This window comes from Manis javanica, chromosome 11 (assembly GCF_040802235.1).
Source record: "Manis javanica isolate MJ-LG chromosome 11, MJ_LKY, whole genome shotgun sequence".
Taxonomy (NCBI): domain Eukaryota; kingdom Metazoa; phylum Chordata; class Mammalia; order Pholidota; family Manidae; genus Manis; species Manis javanica.
In genome coordinates this window covers 115,506,044-115,520,278 of record NC_133166.1, presented here as the reverse complement: position 1 = coordinate 115,520,278, position 14,235 = coordinate 115,506,044, and the positions used below count along the sequence as shown (strand labels likewise).

At 40.4% G+C, this 14,235-nt stretch overlaps 1 protein-coding gene across 11 annotated transcripts in view; it reads left to right on the top strand.

Annotated features, from left to right (window-relative positions):
* PACS1 (phosphofurin acidic cluster sorting protein 1) overlaps positions 1–14,235 on the top strand; it is a 186,672-nt gene that overhangs the window by 137,098 nt on the left and 35,339 nt on the right. For 10 of the 11 annotated variants that reach the window (XR_012123138.1, XR_005055141.2, XM_036995456.2 and 7 more), the window contains exon 2: positions 8,755–8,842. Coding sequence is in view for 9 of the 11 variants with exons in the window: in XM_036995456.2 (XP_036851351.2) it covers positions 8,755–8,842 (88 nt within the window). In the remaining 2 variants the exon portion in view is untranslated. Of the gene's footprint in view, positions 1–7,628; positions 7,747–8,754; positions 8,843–14,235 lie in introns of those variants that run through there. The other variant, XM_036995460.2, reaches the window with a different exon arrangement.

The following is a 14,235-nucleotide window of genomic DNA, read 5'->3' as shown; positions in this document are numbered from 1 at the left end:
CGAAGGTGTTCCCACACAGACAGGTTCCCAGGAACCTATCGAGGTTGCCATGAAGGAGGGCAGAGTCAGCACCTGTATCCACTAGTGCCAACACCCGCTATACATTCTGTGGGGATCAGTGAATGGTGAGCTCAGCAAATGGCCTCCGGTCCTCCGGTGTCCCAGTATACCAGGTACCTCCACCCCACCCCTAGTCAGGGAGGAAATCAGCACGTAAGGCTCAAGTTCCTGGTCTGCCACAGCTCTCTCCTGCACCTGCCTCAGGACCAGTGGGCAATAGCGTTGGTCTGAACACAGCTGTTTCCATAGCCCCATCAAGACCTCTACGGGCTGTCCATCAAGCTTTATACCAGCCACACCAGCAGCCCAAAGGTCAATCCATGCCTGTCAGCAGCTCACTTTCAGCGGTCCTACCGCGGTTGACCCCTGCACCATTTTTGCCATGGCTTTTTTTTTTCCCCTAGTGCTGCTTCACTGCTGTAGTTCTCACTTTGGTTGCTTGAGGTCACTTTACTTCTACATCTCCCAAGTGAGCTGACCCGGACACCTCTTCATATATTGGGCGGTCAGTGTATGGTGCTAGCAACACAGCGACAGTTCCAAAGGTACCTGCAGGACCATTGGCTAGAACAAGATCTTTCATTCGAGACGTTAACAGTTCTTCATCTGGACTGTGGTAATGGGGAACAAACATCATCTGTCTCATACCCATTTCACGGAGCACAAGCACCAACTCCAGATATGTGCTCCACTTTGTTATGTGTTCCGGCATGTTCCCTGGGGTATCCCACACCACCTTTGCTGCAACCATTAGCCAGTTAATCAGAGTCTTATTGTCAGCGTGTGGGTTTGTGCACCTAGCACCCTGCAATACGCGCTGCATAGAGGGCACGGCCATTATGCTGGCGAGTTGTGATAGTTCAGAGGGTGAGAACTCAGTATTCTCAGCACCCTCATCCCACAGCCGCAATGGCCAGGCAGGCACAGATTCCCCCAAATGTTGCTTACACTGCTTGGCCAAATCCCACAATTCCATGGCCGTATTTGTCGTGTATGTCATTTGCCAGGTAGCTATCAGGGGGCTGCCTGGCTGTCCCTACCCCACCCCCTGCAGCTACGGGTTCTTCTATCCCCACACACTGACACTCAACAGGGCAAGCATGCAAAACCAATGGTACTGTGCCACACTTGGGGCTTTCCACCCACGGTGATGGGGCAGTACTCACTGATCCCCGTAACATATGTTGGGTGGTCACTAGTCATTGCTCCAAGTCATCCTCCTTCCGTTGGAAACTGCACTTGATGCTGCAACTCCACAGTTTCGTGAGCGGCATGGCAGATGACAGGAACATCCATGCCAACTTGCCCAGCTGATTGCCCGTGGGCCGGAGGAAGTAGGGACTCTAGTGTCTTCAGTACTGTCTATGTAGCCTCTGAGGTCAGCTGTACAGACTCCCAATCCTCCAGCACCACCCAAGCAGTCAAGCATGCTGCCACTGGGTACCAAATAGAGACTGGGGGCCACATCTCCTCCACCTGCCCCTCTATGTCCAGGGAAGCCGAAGGACTGTTGCTCTCATGACCACCTACCTCGTCCTGCTCACAGTGCCAAATGTTGGGGTCTTGGATTTTGTCTTTGAGGTTTTGGGGCAACACGAAGAGCAAAGAAGGCAGTGGGAGTCATCATGGAGGGCGCTCTAACAGGCCTCTTTATTCTGCACAAAGCTGTGCTTCTTATACTGCTACAGTGCTAATTCATGGTTATATAAGTATTGAAGAGTCTTTTCTGGCTCCCTTGTTTTAACTGATTAACTCTTTGAGTCCCTCTTAGTGGGCTTTACTAGCCTTAATTCTCTCTCCACCCCGCTCCTGTTTTCCTGCCTAACAGAATCAGGAAAAGACCAAGGCACAGAGGAAGAACCACTTTGAGTAATCAGGAGACCATGGTTTGATGTTTTACTGCTTTATTAATGATGACTGAACTAAGATTGCCAGTGGAGTAAAAAAATGACAAGAAACAAGCCCTGCTATCAGTATATTTTCAAAATGCCTTTTCAGAAAGTAATTGCTGAACTGAATAACCTGGGATCCTCCTTTATAAAGTCCTTTGGATTCTAGCCATCTTTGTGATACTCTTTTACTCTAAGGACAGATTGTTGACTTCTTTGAGTTCTAGTACATAGAGGCCTGCCTTTCTTTGCCCAGTTTTTCACTGACATTCCAGAGGTGGACAAGCTGGAGAACCCCAGCCACATACTCTATTTGAAACACCCTTTGATAAAGGATTTTTAGCTAGAGCTGTCATCCTGTCTCATCCCCAGATGAGGAGATGGGTAGGAGGGGAGGCACAGAGGAGTCTTCAGGCCGCTCCATATTCCCAAGTTGTACCATGAAGACACCTACTGAACTCCCTAAAATACGGAGGCTGGGGATTTGGTTCTAGAGATCATGGAAAGAACCTTTTTTTTCTTCAGTTTTTGAGATACTTCCCTTCCTTCCAGAACAAGGGCTAGGATTTCCTGATAGGGCATCACCCTTTAAAGTGGACTTTGAGAATGATTCAGCTGGTTCTTTTAAAAGTATTCGGGAGCTGGTGACTGAAGTCCTAAAAGCTTGGGATTCTGTTTCTGATATATTACTTAAGAATAGGTTTACCTGCATGTAACCAAAGTAAAACAAACCCGAAGTAAGAGATTTATTAAAGAGAGCAGTGTATTTCTTTCTCACATTAAAAAAATTTTAAATACAAAGGTAAATAGTCCAGGGCTGATACAGCAGCTCCCATGTTGTCATCAAGGATCCTCGCCCCCTCTCTTTCTAATTTACATTCCTGACACATGGCTTGAATTGAGTCTCCTCATAGTCCAAGTCAGCAGCAGGAGTGGAGCCCTCAGCCTGCACTGCAGATCAGTAAACGGAGAAAGGACAAGAAGGGTCCCTGTCAGGTGGCTGGGCCCCCTTTAAAAAATCTTCCCACAGTCCTTCTGTGTCCACTTACACCTTGGCCAGATTTTAGCCGTGTGTTCTCCCCTAGCTGCAGAGGAACCTGGAAAGCTTGGTGTTTTAGTTAAGAAAGCAACATGCTTAGCTAAAAATCAGTGCTCTGTCACTAAGCAGGAAGGAAGAAATAGATGTTGGGTAGGCAGTTAGCATCCTTCCTTTAAAAAAGCTTTATTGAAGTATAATTGACACAATAAACTGCACATATTTGAAGTGTATAATTTGACAACTTTTTATATAAATATATACCTGTGAAACCATGCCCACAATTAAAATAACATATCCATCATCCCAAAAGTACCCTTTTGTAATTGTTCCTTCCCACCCCATTGTATCAGGTGTCCCCAAATCACTGCCAGGTTTGATGATTCCTAGGAATCACAGCACTTAGAATATAGTATATTCACAGCAATGGCTTATTTTAGCAAAAGGATCCAGAAGCTAAGTCAACAAAGAGAAAACGTATGTGAGCCAAGTCTAGAGGTGCAGGCTTCCAGAGGTCCTCTCCCAGTGAGTCACACAAGGATCACTTAACTCCTCCCCAAATTGTGATGACCCATATGGAAGGTTGCCAGGGAAAGTCCAGAGACCTAGTGCCCGGGTTTTTATTGGGGATTGGTCAGTTGGATACCCTCTTTCTTGCACATACCAAAATTCCAGACTCCCAGAAAGCAAGCCTGTGTTCAGCATAAACCACACAGTGTAAAAACAGTTTCGGCACAGAAAATCACTCTTACAATTTCTGGGAATGGTGGGAACCCTCCCCAGATCCAAGTACCCAGACACTCCCCAGATCCAAGTACCCGGATGCCAGTCAGAGGCCAATCTGGCAAGCAGGCCTTTCGAAGAATAGTGTTCTCAGGACTGCTGTGTTAATTCCTTTCTGCTCACTGCCTCCATCCCATCCTTAGGTAACTGCAGACCGGCTTTCTGTACCCATAGATAGTTTGCATTTTCTAGATTAGTTTGTACCCTTTTTTGTCCAGTTTCTTTCACTTGGAATTGTTGTGAGACTCATCCGTGTTTCGGTGTGCATCAACAGTTCATTCCTTTTTATTGTTCATAGTATTCCATTGAATGGATAGTCCACAGGTTGTTTATCCACTCATCTGTTGATGGACATTTGGGTTGTTTCTAGTTTTTGGCTATTTCAGATAAAGCTGCCATGAACATTCATGTACCATTTTTTGTATGGGAACATAGTTTTCCTTTTTTTCTTGAGTAGAATGATTTGATTATGCATGTTTAACTTTTTAAGAAACTGCTAACCTGTTTTCCAGAGTGGCTGTACATTTTGCATTCCTATCCACAGAGTTTCAGCTGCTCTACATCCTCACCAACACTGAGTATGATCAGTCTTCCAAATTTAGATTTTCAAATAGGTGTGTAGTGGTATCTCATTGTGATTTTCATTTGCATTTTCCTAATGAGTAGTAATATTGAACGTCTTTTCATGTGTTTGCCATCTGTATACCTTCTTTGGTGAAGTGTTTGGTCAAAACATTTGCCTTGTTTTTTTCACTGGAATATTTGTTTTCCTAATAGAGAATTTTGAGGTTTCTTTACATATTCTGGATGTAAAGCTTTTAACGGATAGGTGATTTTTTTTTTCTTCCCTGACTCTATTTTTTTTAGTTAAAATACAGTTGGCATACAATATTATATTGGTTTCAGATAGGTATTTTCTCCTGTCTGTGGCTTGTTTTTTCATTCTCTTAATAGACTCTTTTAAAAAGCAGCTGTTACTCATTTTGATGAAGTCCAATTTTAACAGATTTTTCTTTTAGGGATCATTCTTTGGTGTGATATCTAAGAAATATTTGTCTAACCAAATGTCCCAAATATTTTCTCTTGTCTTTTTTCTTAGAACTGTTAAAATTCTATGTTTTGCATTTAGATTTGTAATCCAGAGACAGACTTGTAGGGCTCAGTCTCTGCTCAACATCCCTGCTTGAAGTCTATAGACATTTCAAATTTAAAGTGACCAAATTGAACTCTGGATCTAAAACTTCCAAATCTGCTTACCCATAGCTTTCCCCATCTCAGTTAATAATAGCCCCATCTTGCCAGATGTTCAGGCTAAAAACCTGGAGTTGACCTTTATTGTCAAGAATACATCAGAATTCAAACCCTTTTTCACCACCTCCACTCCTGCTACCCTTCAAACCTCCATGGTCTACTGTTTGCAGTACTGCACTTCTCTCAACTTTTTCCTTGTCCACTCTGTTTCAGCTCCACTGGCCTTCTTAATATTTCTCAAACAAACCAGGTACACTACACCTTAAGACCTTTGCACTTCTTTCCCTAATCTAGAATTTCTCAATGAGGCCTACCCTGTCTTACTTAAAACTACAGCCCTCCCTGCCCTCCTCTGCCTCACACTCACAATCCCCTTACCTAGCTCTATTTTAACAAAATCTAACATAGTGTGTAATTTATTTAATCATTAGGTCTACTGTTATTGACTGGATCATTTCACTAGAATGTAAACTCCATCACAAGAATTTTTGTTTTGTTTACTCATGTATCACAAGTGACTAGAACAGTGCTTGGCCTTATAGGCCAACAGGTAAATGACAGAACTGTAATTCAAACCTGGTTATGTAGGATTCTAAAACCTTCATTCTGATCTTTAAAAAAAATTGATGTGTAGTTTGCTTACGGTGGGGCGCATGGGTCTTGGCTATAAAGCTCTGTGACGTTTTCCTTGTGTGTACACCCACATGGCCCACCAGGGGTTTATCAGGCACCCATGTCCCTTCCCAGTCGGTGCCTCTACCCTCCTCAGTACTGTGCTGGCTCTTATTACCATGCGCTGCTCCTGCCTATTCTTGAAGTTCATACGGATAGAGTCACACTGTGTGTAGTCTTTTGTGTCTGCCTCCTTTGGTTCAATGTAGTATTTTTGAAATTGAGCCATGTCGTCCCTCTGAGTTAGTGTTTGGTTTTGAGCCCCACATTTTGTTTCCTCATTCTTCTCTTGGTAGACATGAGGTTGTTTCCAGTTTAGGGCTATTATGAGTCGAGCCGTTTTGAGCACTGTTGTACCTCTCTTTTTGTGGTGTGCGCCCTCATTTTTCTTGGGTTCTCTTCGGAGCTGGGCTCACCAGCCATGTATGGGACTTCTGATTACTCCACATCTTCACCAGCACTTGGAATTATGAGTCTTCATAAATTTAATGTGAAGTTATTTTCTGCTGTAGAAAACCTGATGAAAGCAGGAGTATGATCAGAGAAGAACTTCCTTTCAGGCCTTGGATCTTGTATTTTTATTGCATAAGAAGCGCCCAGCCAGTAAAACATCGGGCAACAAAAAGCTAGGAACAGTATCTAACTCAGCCTCTTATACATTGGACACTTTTATTCAGAACATCTTGCCAGACCCAGTCTTCGTCACCCTCAGAACTCGGTCTGGGACTATTTCATTCATTCCTGTGTGAATGTGGGTTTAAGGAGAAATGTATCTTATTTCCTTGGAATTTTTCCATTACATTAAGATATATGTTGAAAATATCTTCTTATAAATAAAATATTTATTTTAGTTTTTTAATAAAGTGCTTTTACTAATTTAAACTGGGTTCTAGATTAAGATAGGCCTGAGTTTGCATCTTGGCTCAACTACTTTCTTTGGGACCTTGGGCAAGTTTCTTAATCCTTCCCAACATGCTTATCTGTAAATGTGTATAATACCCACCTCTTAGAATTACTGTGAGACTTACATGAGATAGATAATGAAGTGTATATCAAACAGCCATACATAGTAGATGATTAATGAGTCATAGACATTTTCTTACACTTTGAAGAACTAGAACACATTTAAATCCCCACATTCCCTTCATACCATTAAAAACAAACAAAAAGACCTTTGAATCAGTTGCTAATGGAATGGAAATCAATTCAGTGCCTTGTTTCTAAGCAAACACTGAATAGACCCAGTCTTGCTACTGCCTTGTTACCTAAGGCACTAAATCATTCTGGACTTTCTTGTTGACACAAGGTGCTGTGGCATAAAGGTTAATCTATTTTTTTTGTCAGCATTTATTGATCTGTGATGTGTTTTTCCTTCCTAAAAAATTTTGCCATATTATCCTACAATATTTCATATCTTATGTAAGAGGAAAGATGGTCCACAGCCTTATGGGTATAAAAGAGCTGTGGACTAGTAATGCAATGTAAGTCACTGTTTGTCTTCCCCACTGGACTGTGTCATCCCTGTGAGGCTAAGGACCACATCCTTCTACAACTCCAGTAACTATCAGTGCTGGTATATGGGATGCTCACTAAATGTGTGGAATGTGTGAAAGAGTGAAGGATCACAAGCAGGGAGGAGGAAACACATGAGTCCCCAGTTTACTCCTGTGACTCTTTTATCTTGCAGGAGTTTATTCAGCACCAGCAGATAGTCTGAAGGTGGAAAGTGTTTGCTTTGGAAACAAAAACCTGGCCCATCAGAAGCATTCATAATCAGCAGCCTTAGATGAGGAACAGAAGTGGGCCTATCCAGTCTCTTCTATTTGCTCATCCCATCATGTTCCCTTTCCTACAGCAAGACTTGAAAATCAGCTGCACAATGAAGTTATTTACATTTCTTGATAGCCAACTATGTGACATGTGATAATCCCTTTGGTGTTGGCAGACCCAGAGCTCCTTTTGGGCCAGCACATCTCTACTTTAAGGAATGAAGAAATAGACGATGCTGTGGGTAGTCATTGATGGGGGAGAGTTTGGAGGCAAGCATGAGCCCAGGTGATCACAGTTTAACAAAACTGTTTTGGGAGCACAAGTGAGGGAACTCCAGTCAATGGCTGAGGAAATTGTTAAACTTCACTTAACAAATAATTTGCTGAGCAACCACACTGTGCCCCGCCCTTTAGTAGAAGGCCCAGGGGTGAGAGAGTGTATCGCACCCAAGGACTGAAAGAAATTCAGTATGAGTGGAGCCTAGAGTGTGAGGAGGGGTACTGAGACACAGGACTGAGTTGGGTTGCGGGAGCAGAGAGCCACCCCACCGAGGGGACTCATTAGGCTCTGGTCTGCAGCCTCCTCTGTTGGACTCCCCATTCTCCAGAACCTCTCCAAGGAAAGAACGAACCACTCAAACCAGAAGCAGAAAGGCAGCATCCAAAGTTTCCCAGCTCTTGATAAGGGCCAGTGTAGCCATGTCTTGGTAGGGGAGAGGGCAAGTCAAATTAGAGTTGCTGAGACTCCAGAGTGAGGGACAGTCCTGTCACTTCCAATTAAGGGGAACTTTCTTGTTTTGGCACTGAAGATTTTCTGCACATCTGAAGCAAAGTTCAGCTGAAATCCAATTTGTGGCGATTTAAATCATTTCCTGCCAAATGCTGTCTACTTGCTTGTGTGGATTATCCCCGATGCCACAGATTTACATGTGTAAATGTTTTCTGGTGTGGTTAGATGTAAGGGGGGAAGAGGAACTGCATAGGCAAAGGAAACATCTGCTCCTCTCCCTTGGTGCACTCTCCCCACTCAGAAGTTGCTCCTGCATATTAGGAGTAAAAAAGGCGTGTTGGTTTTGCCTTGAGCTAAATGGGCATCCACAGAGATTTGTGGAATAGTAAAGCTTTTTTATCTCAAGTGCAAAAGTTAAATAGGTGGGTACTCTTGCTGAAGGACACAGTGTGGCACTCTGACATTCTTGCTTTAGGTAAAGCAGCATTTCCCCAACAGATTGTCTATTGCCTTTCTCATCAATTCCTTACATCTGACTGGATTGTCTTTCTCTGAATTCTCTAGGCTGTTCAGCTTGACCCTGAAGAAACTCATCATGCTGAAAGAAATGGACAAAGATCTTAACTCAGTGGTCATCGCTGTGAAGCTGCAGGTGAGTAGTGCAGGATTGTTTGTTCGGGGTCCAGGGAAGCTGGATAACTTTCTGTCCATAGTTGGCACTTCAGAATTACCAAGGGGGACCATCTCTCTCTTTTCCATTCAGCAAAGCAAGGAACAGTAGTGGAAAGTGAACTCAAGAGACCCACTGAGCCCCAGCTCTGCCTCATAGTTCAAGCACTCAGTTTCTTTAAACCTTAGTTTTTTTGTCTGATGAATAAAAATGGTTCTTCCTGTCCTGCCCATCTTAACAGGGCTAGTTTTTTAAAATCTTATATATAATCTTATATTGGTTTCAAGTATACAACACAGTGGCTCAACAGTTAAACAAGGCTAGTATTAAGATCAAATGATAGAGGTGCTAAAGTGTTCGATAAACTTAAAAAATTACTAGGATGGCTCGTGTGAGTTGCTGTCTTACTCCCAGGATTCTGGCCAAGCAGATGCATGGGTTGGGGAAGCACTTTGGAGGTTTTCTATAGAGTAGAAGAAATGTATAGATTATTATTTCAGACTTGGCAATTAAAAATGTACTGGGATATTTTATCTTCTGGCCAATCCCATTTAACTCCATATACTTAACTCAGTGTCTTCAAAGGACCAAAAATATTTCACAAACACTCATACTCTAAGCACTGCTGAACTTCAGGAAAGAAGGGAGAAACTGAGCTACAGAAAGGTTAAGGAATTTACCTATTGGCAGAAATGGGACTACAAACTAAAGAGCAAGTAATTTACGTAGTCATTGAACTCGATTACCAGACCTTCCTTAACTAATGAATCCTTTCTCCTGGTGACTCCCCAGAGTTTACTGAAATTCAGAAGTGCCCCTGGAGTCATTTAACTAATGATTTAATTCTAATGGGAGAATGGTTTATTTACTGAGTTCTTATTCACTGAACAATAATTAGATGGTAACTCATTAGCCAGATATTTTCTTAGCTAGCTCACATATTATGCAGCAGTTTATCATACTAATCTAGGACTCGCCTTATGAGAGCCATACACAGAGGTCCTCAGCTCGCTTTCTGAGATAATACATTATCTTTTAGTCCTCAAACTTGAAGCATTTTACTTAGTCCTTATGAATGCCTGTGTGTCCCTCCACATGCTCTGATACCCTGTTCATCTTTGTGAATAATTCCTCCCAAGTGAAACATTGCCAAATACTGTGGGTTGAAAAAAGAAACATGGGACAGTGATGTGCAAGTGGAAACTTTCAGTGTCTTTTCCTCCTTTCCTGATTTTGCACCCCATTTCTAGATCATTGGTAGTGTTCCAGTTCTCAGGAATTTATTTCCTTTGCTAAAAGCTGTTTTACAATGCAAACACTATTGTTGTGGTTTTGAAAGTTCCCCGCTGCTTTTGCCATTCCCCCAGTTAAATGCCTTGCCAAAAGAAATGATTTCTTTTATTTCTTGATTAAATATTTAACATTTTGTAAAAACTGCAAATATCCTGAATTTTTGTTGCTTTACTTCCAAGCAGCTGAAAGTAATTACAGACGTTATCATGTTATTTACCCAGTGACTTATTTATTTATTCATTTAATAAATATTTATTGAGCACCTATTATATGCAAAGCATGGACATACAACAGTGAACAAAACAGAAATGGGAAATATGCGTAAAGCACTTCTGCCTCATAGCAAAGCCTGTGGCTTGAGCACAAATACTTATGCAATTGAGTTGTGAATTGAAATAACTGCTTTTTTCATGGAACACCACTTTTACTTAAAAGAAGGCCTTACAGTCAAACTGGTTATCCATACTCAGGTATTTGGAAGATACTTTCTTGAAAATGAACAGTGAGCCTGTCACATCAACAAAAATGACAAAGTATTTTTGGCCAGTGATAAAAAATTTGAGCTTTCAGGTGAAAATTAGATTGGAAAACTTTTCTGTGTCACTATAAGCTTAACAGCTTGCCAATTCTTAAAGATTTTTCTGAAGAGATCAATGGTGATAGTAATGATGTCAATTTTTTTAATTGTATAATGAAATGTGTAATATTGGAGAGATTTGCCTGATTCAGTGACCCAGTTTTCTTTTTTTTATTAATTAATTAATTAATTAATTTTGTTTTTATTAATCTACAATTACATGAAGAATATTATGTTTACTAGGGTCCCCCCTTCACCAAATACCCCCCCACAAACCCCATTACAGTACCCAGTGTTTTCTAAATGACCAGTGCATGAGATTACAAAATCACACTGGGTAAAACATCCATCCAAAGAACAAAATAGACCAATGGGTTGGATTTTATTTTCAACTGTTTTATTTTGAAGTACTTTTAAATTTGCAGAAGAGATACAGAATAGTAGATAAAGTCCCTGTTTTCCTTCACCCAACTTCTCCCAGTGTTAACATCTTTCTTAACCATGGTGTATTTATCAAAAATGAGGAATTATCATGGTGCAATATTAACTAAATTGCAGACTTTATTCAGATTTCCCAGTTTTTGTACTGATGTCCTTTTTCTGTTAATTGATTAGATTTTAATATATAACGGTACTGCAGAAGCCACCTCCTTTTTCTAACATTATGTCTCCTTGAGTCTGGATTTTCTTCATATACTCAATCAAAAAAATACTATCAACAAATTGAATATAGTAACAGGTATGAAATCCAGCTGTCTTCTATTAAGCCAGACATTAAACAGATTTGTAAGAATGTAAAAGTATGCCATCTGCTTCATACATGCTGTTGGGAATGTAAAATGAAGCAACCATTTTGAAAACAGTCTGGCAGTTCATCAAAAGGTGTGATATATAGTAAGCATATGACCCAGCAATTTCACTCCTAGGTATTTATCCAAGATAAATTAAAACATGTTCACACAAAACCTTGCACACAAATGTTCATGGCAACATTTATTCATAATAACTGAAAAGTGGAACCAACCCAAGTCCATTAACTGAAAAGGAGTATAATGTGGTATATCTATATAATGGAATACTATTTGGCAATTAAAAATAATAAAGTACATCCATGCTACAACATGGATGAACCTTCAAAACACTGTGCTAAATTTAAAAAGATAGCCACAACAGATCACGTATTGTATGATTCTGTTTATATGAAATGTCCAGAATAGGCAAATCTACAGAACCAGAAAGTGAATTAGTGGTTGGCTAAGGGGGGAAGAATGGGAAGGTTGGTAGGGTTACAGCTAAAGAATATGGGATTCTTTCTTGGGGTGATAAAAATGTTCTAAAATTGATAAGGGTAATGGTTGTACAACTCTGAATATACTAAAGCCATGGAATTGTACACTTTGAGTGGATTGTATTGTATTTGAATTATATCCCAATAAAGCTGTTATACAAAACTATGCCATCTTCTTACTAAATTGTTTTTGTTTTGGAAAAGATATTTTTCTTTAAAAAGTTTTTATATAAATATGTAAAAGGTTTATTGTTACTTTTCATGAGTAAATACATATTTAAAAATATCCCAGTTTTAATTACTAATATGGTAAATTTTGATAGATATACCTATATAAATAAAAAGTATTTGGGATCCTCAATAATTTGTAAGAGTATAAAAAGATTCTGAGACTGAAAAGCTTAAGAATCATTGTAGAAGAAGGCAAGAGAAAATAACATAATAAAATTATATACAGGCTTTTCTTGAAATGTCCATTCCTGAAAACATTTCAGACAGCAAAAGTCTCTCTTCCATCATATAAATGGGAAAAATAACAGTGCATTCATAGACATCCAAGAACCCTCAACCCATTTCTCAAATATCACTATAACAACCTTAAATGTATGTGTGATATTTCCAACAAGAATTTTTTTTGTATCATTAATATACACTTACATGAACAACATTGTGCTTACTAGATTTCCCCCTCATTATCAAGTCCCCACCACATACCCCATTACAGTCACTGTCCATCAATGTAGTAAGATGCTGTAGAATCACTACTTGTCTTCTCTGTGCTATACTGCCTTCCCCGTGTCCCCCCCTCCACTACATTATGTGTGCTAATTATAATGCCCTTTTTCCCCCTTATCCCTCCCTTCCCACCCATCCTCCCCAGTCCCTTTCCCTTTGGTAACTGTTAGTCCATTCTTAGGTTCTGTGAGTCTGCTGCTGTTTGGTTCCTTCAGTTTTTTATTTGTTCTTACACTCCTCACATGAGTGAAATCATTTGATACTTCTCTTTCTCCATCTGGCTTATTTCACTGAGCATAATACCCTCTAATTCCATCCGTGTTGTTGCAAATGGTAGGATTTGTTTTCTTCTTAGGGCTGAATAATATTCCATTGTGTATATGTACCACATCTTCTTTATCCATTCATCTACTGATGGACACTTAGGTTGCTTCCATGTCTTGGCTATTGTAAATAGTGCTGCAATAAACATAGGGGTGCATCTGTCTTTTTCAAACTGGGCTGCTGCATTCTTAGGGTAAATTCCTAGGAGTGGAATTTCTGGATCAAATGGTATTTCTATTTTTAGTTGTTTGAGGAACCTCCTTACTGCTTTCCACAATGGTTGAACTAATTTACATTCCCATCAGCAGTGTAGAAGGGTTCCCGTTTCTCCGCATCCAACATTTGTTGTTGTTTGTCTTTCGGATGGTGGCCATCCTAACTGGTGTGAGGTGATATCTCATTGTGGTTTTAATTTGCATTTCTCTGATGGTTAGTGATGTGGAGAACCTCTGCCCATTTTTTAGTTGGATTATTTGCTTTTTGTCTGTTGAGGTGCATGAGCTGTTTATATATTTTGGATGTCAACCTCTTATTGGATATGTCGTTTATGAATATATTCTCCCATACTGTAGGATGCCTTTTTGTTCTACTGATGGTGTCCTTTGCTGTACAGAAGCTTTTCAGCTTGATATAGTTCCACTTGCTCATTTTTGCTTTTGTTTCTCTTACCTGTGGAGATATGTTCAAGAAGAAGTTGCTCATGTTTATTATAATCAGGAGAGTTATGCCTATGTTTTCTTCTAAGAGTTTTATGGTTTCATGACTTACATTCAGGTTTACTTTTGTGTATGGAGTTAGACAGTATCCAGTTTCATTCTCTTACATGTAACTGTCCAGTTTCACCAACACCAGCTGTTGAAAAGGCTGTCATTTCCCCATTGTATATCCATAGCTCTTTTATCATATATTAATTGACCATATATGCTTCGATAATGTCTAGACTCTCTATTCTGTTCCACTGGTCTATGGGTCTGCTCTTGTGCCAGTACCAAATTGTCTTGATTACTGTGACTTTGTAGTACAGCTTGAAGTTGGGAAGCAAGAACCCCCCTGCTTTATTCTTCCTTCTCAGGATTGCTTTGGCTATTTGGGGTCTTTTGTGGTTCCATATGAATTTTAGAACTATTTGTTCCAGTTCATTGAAGAATCAATCCTGTT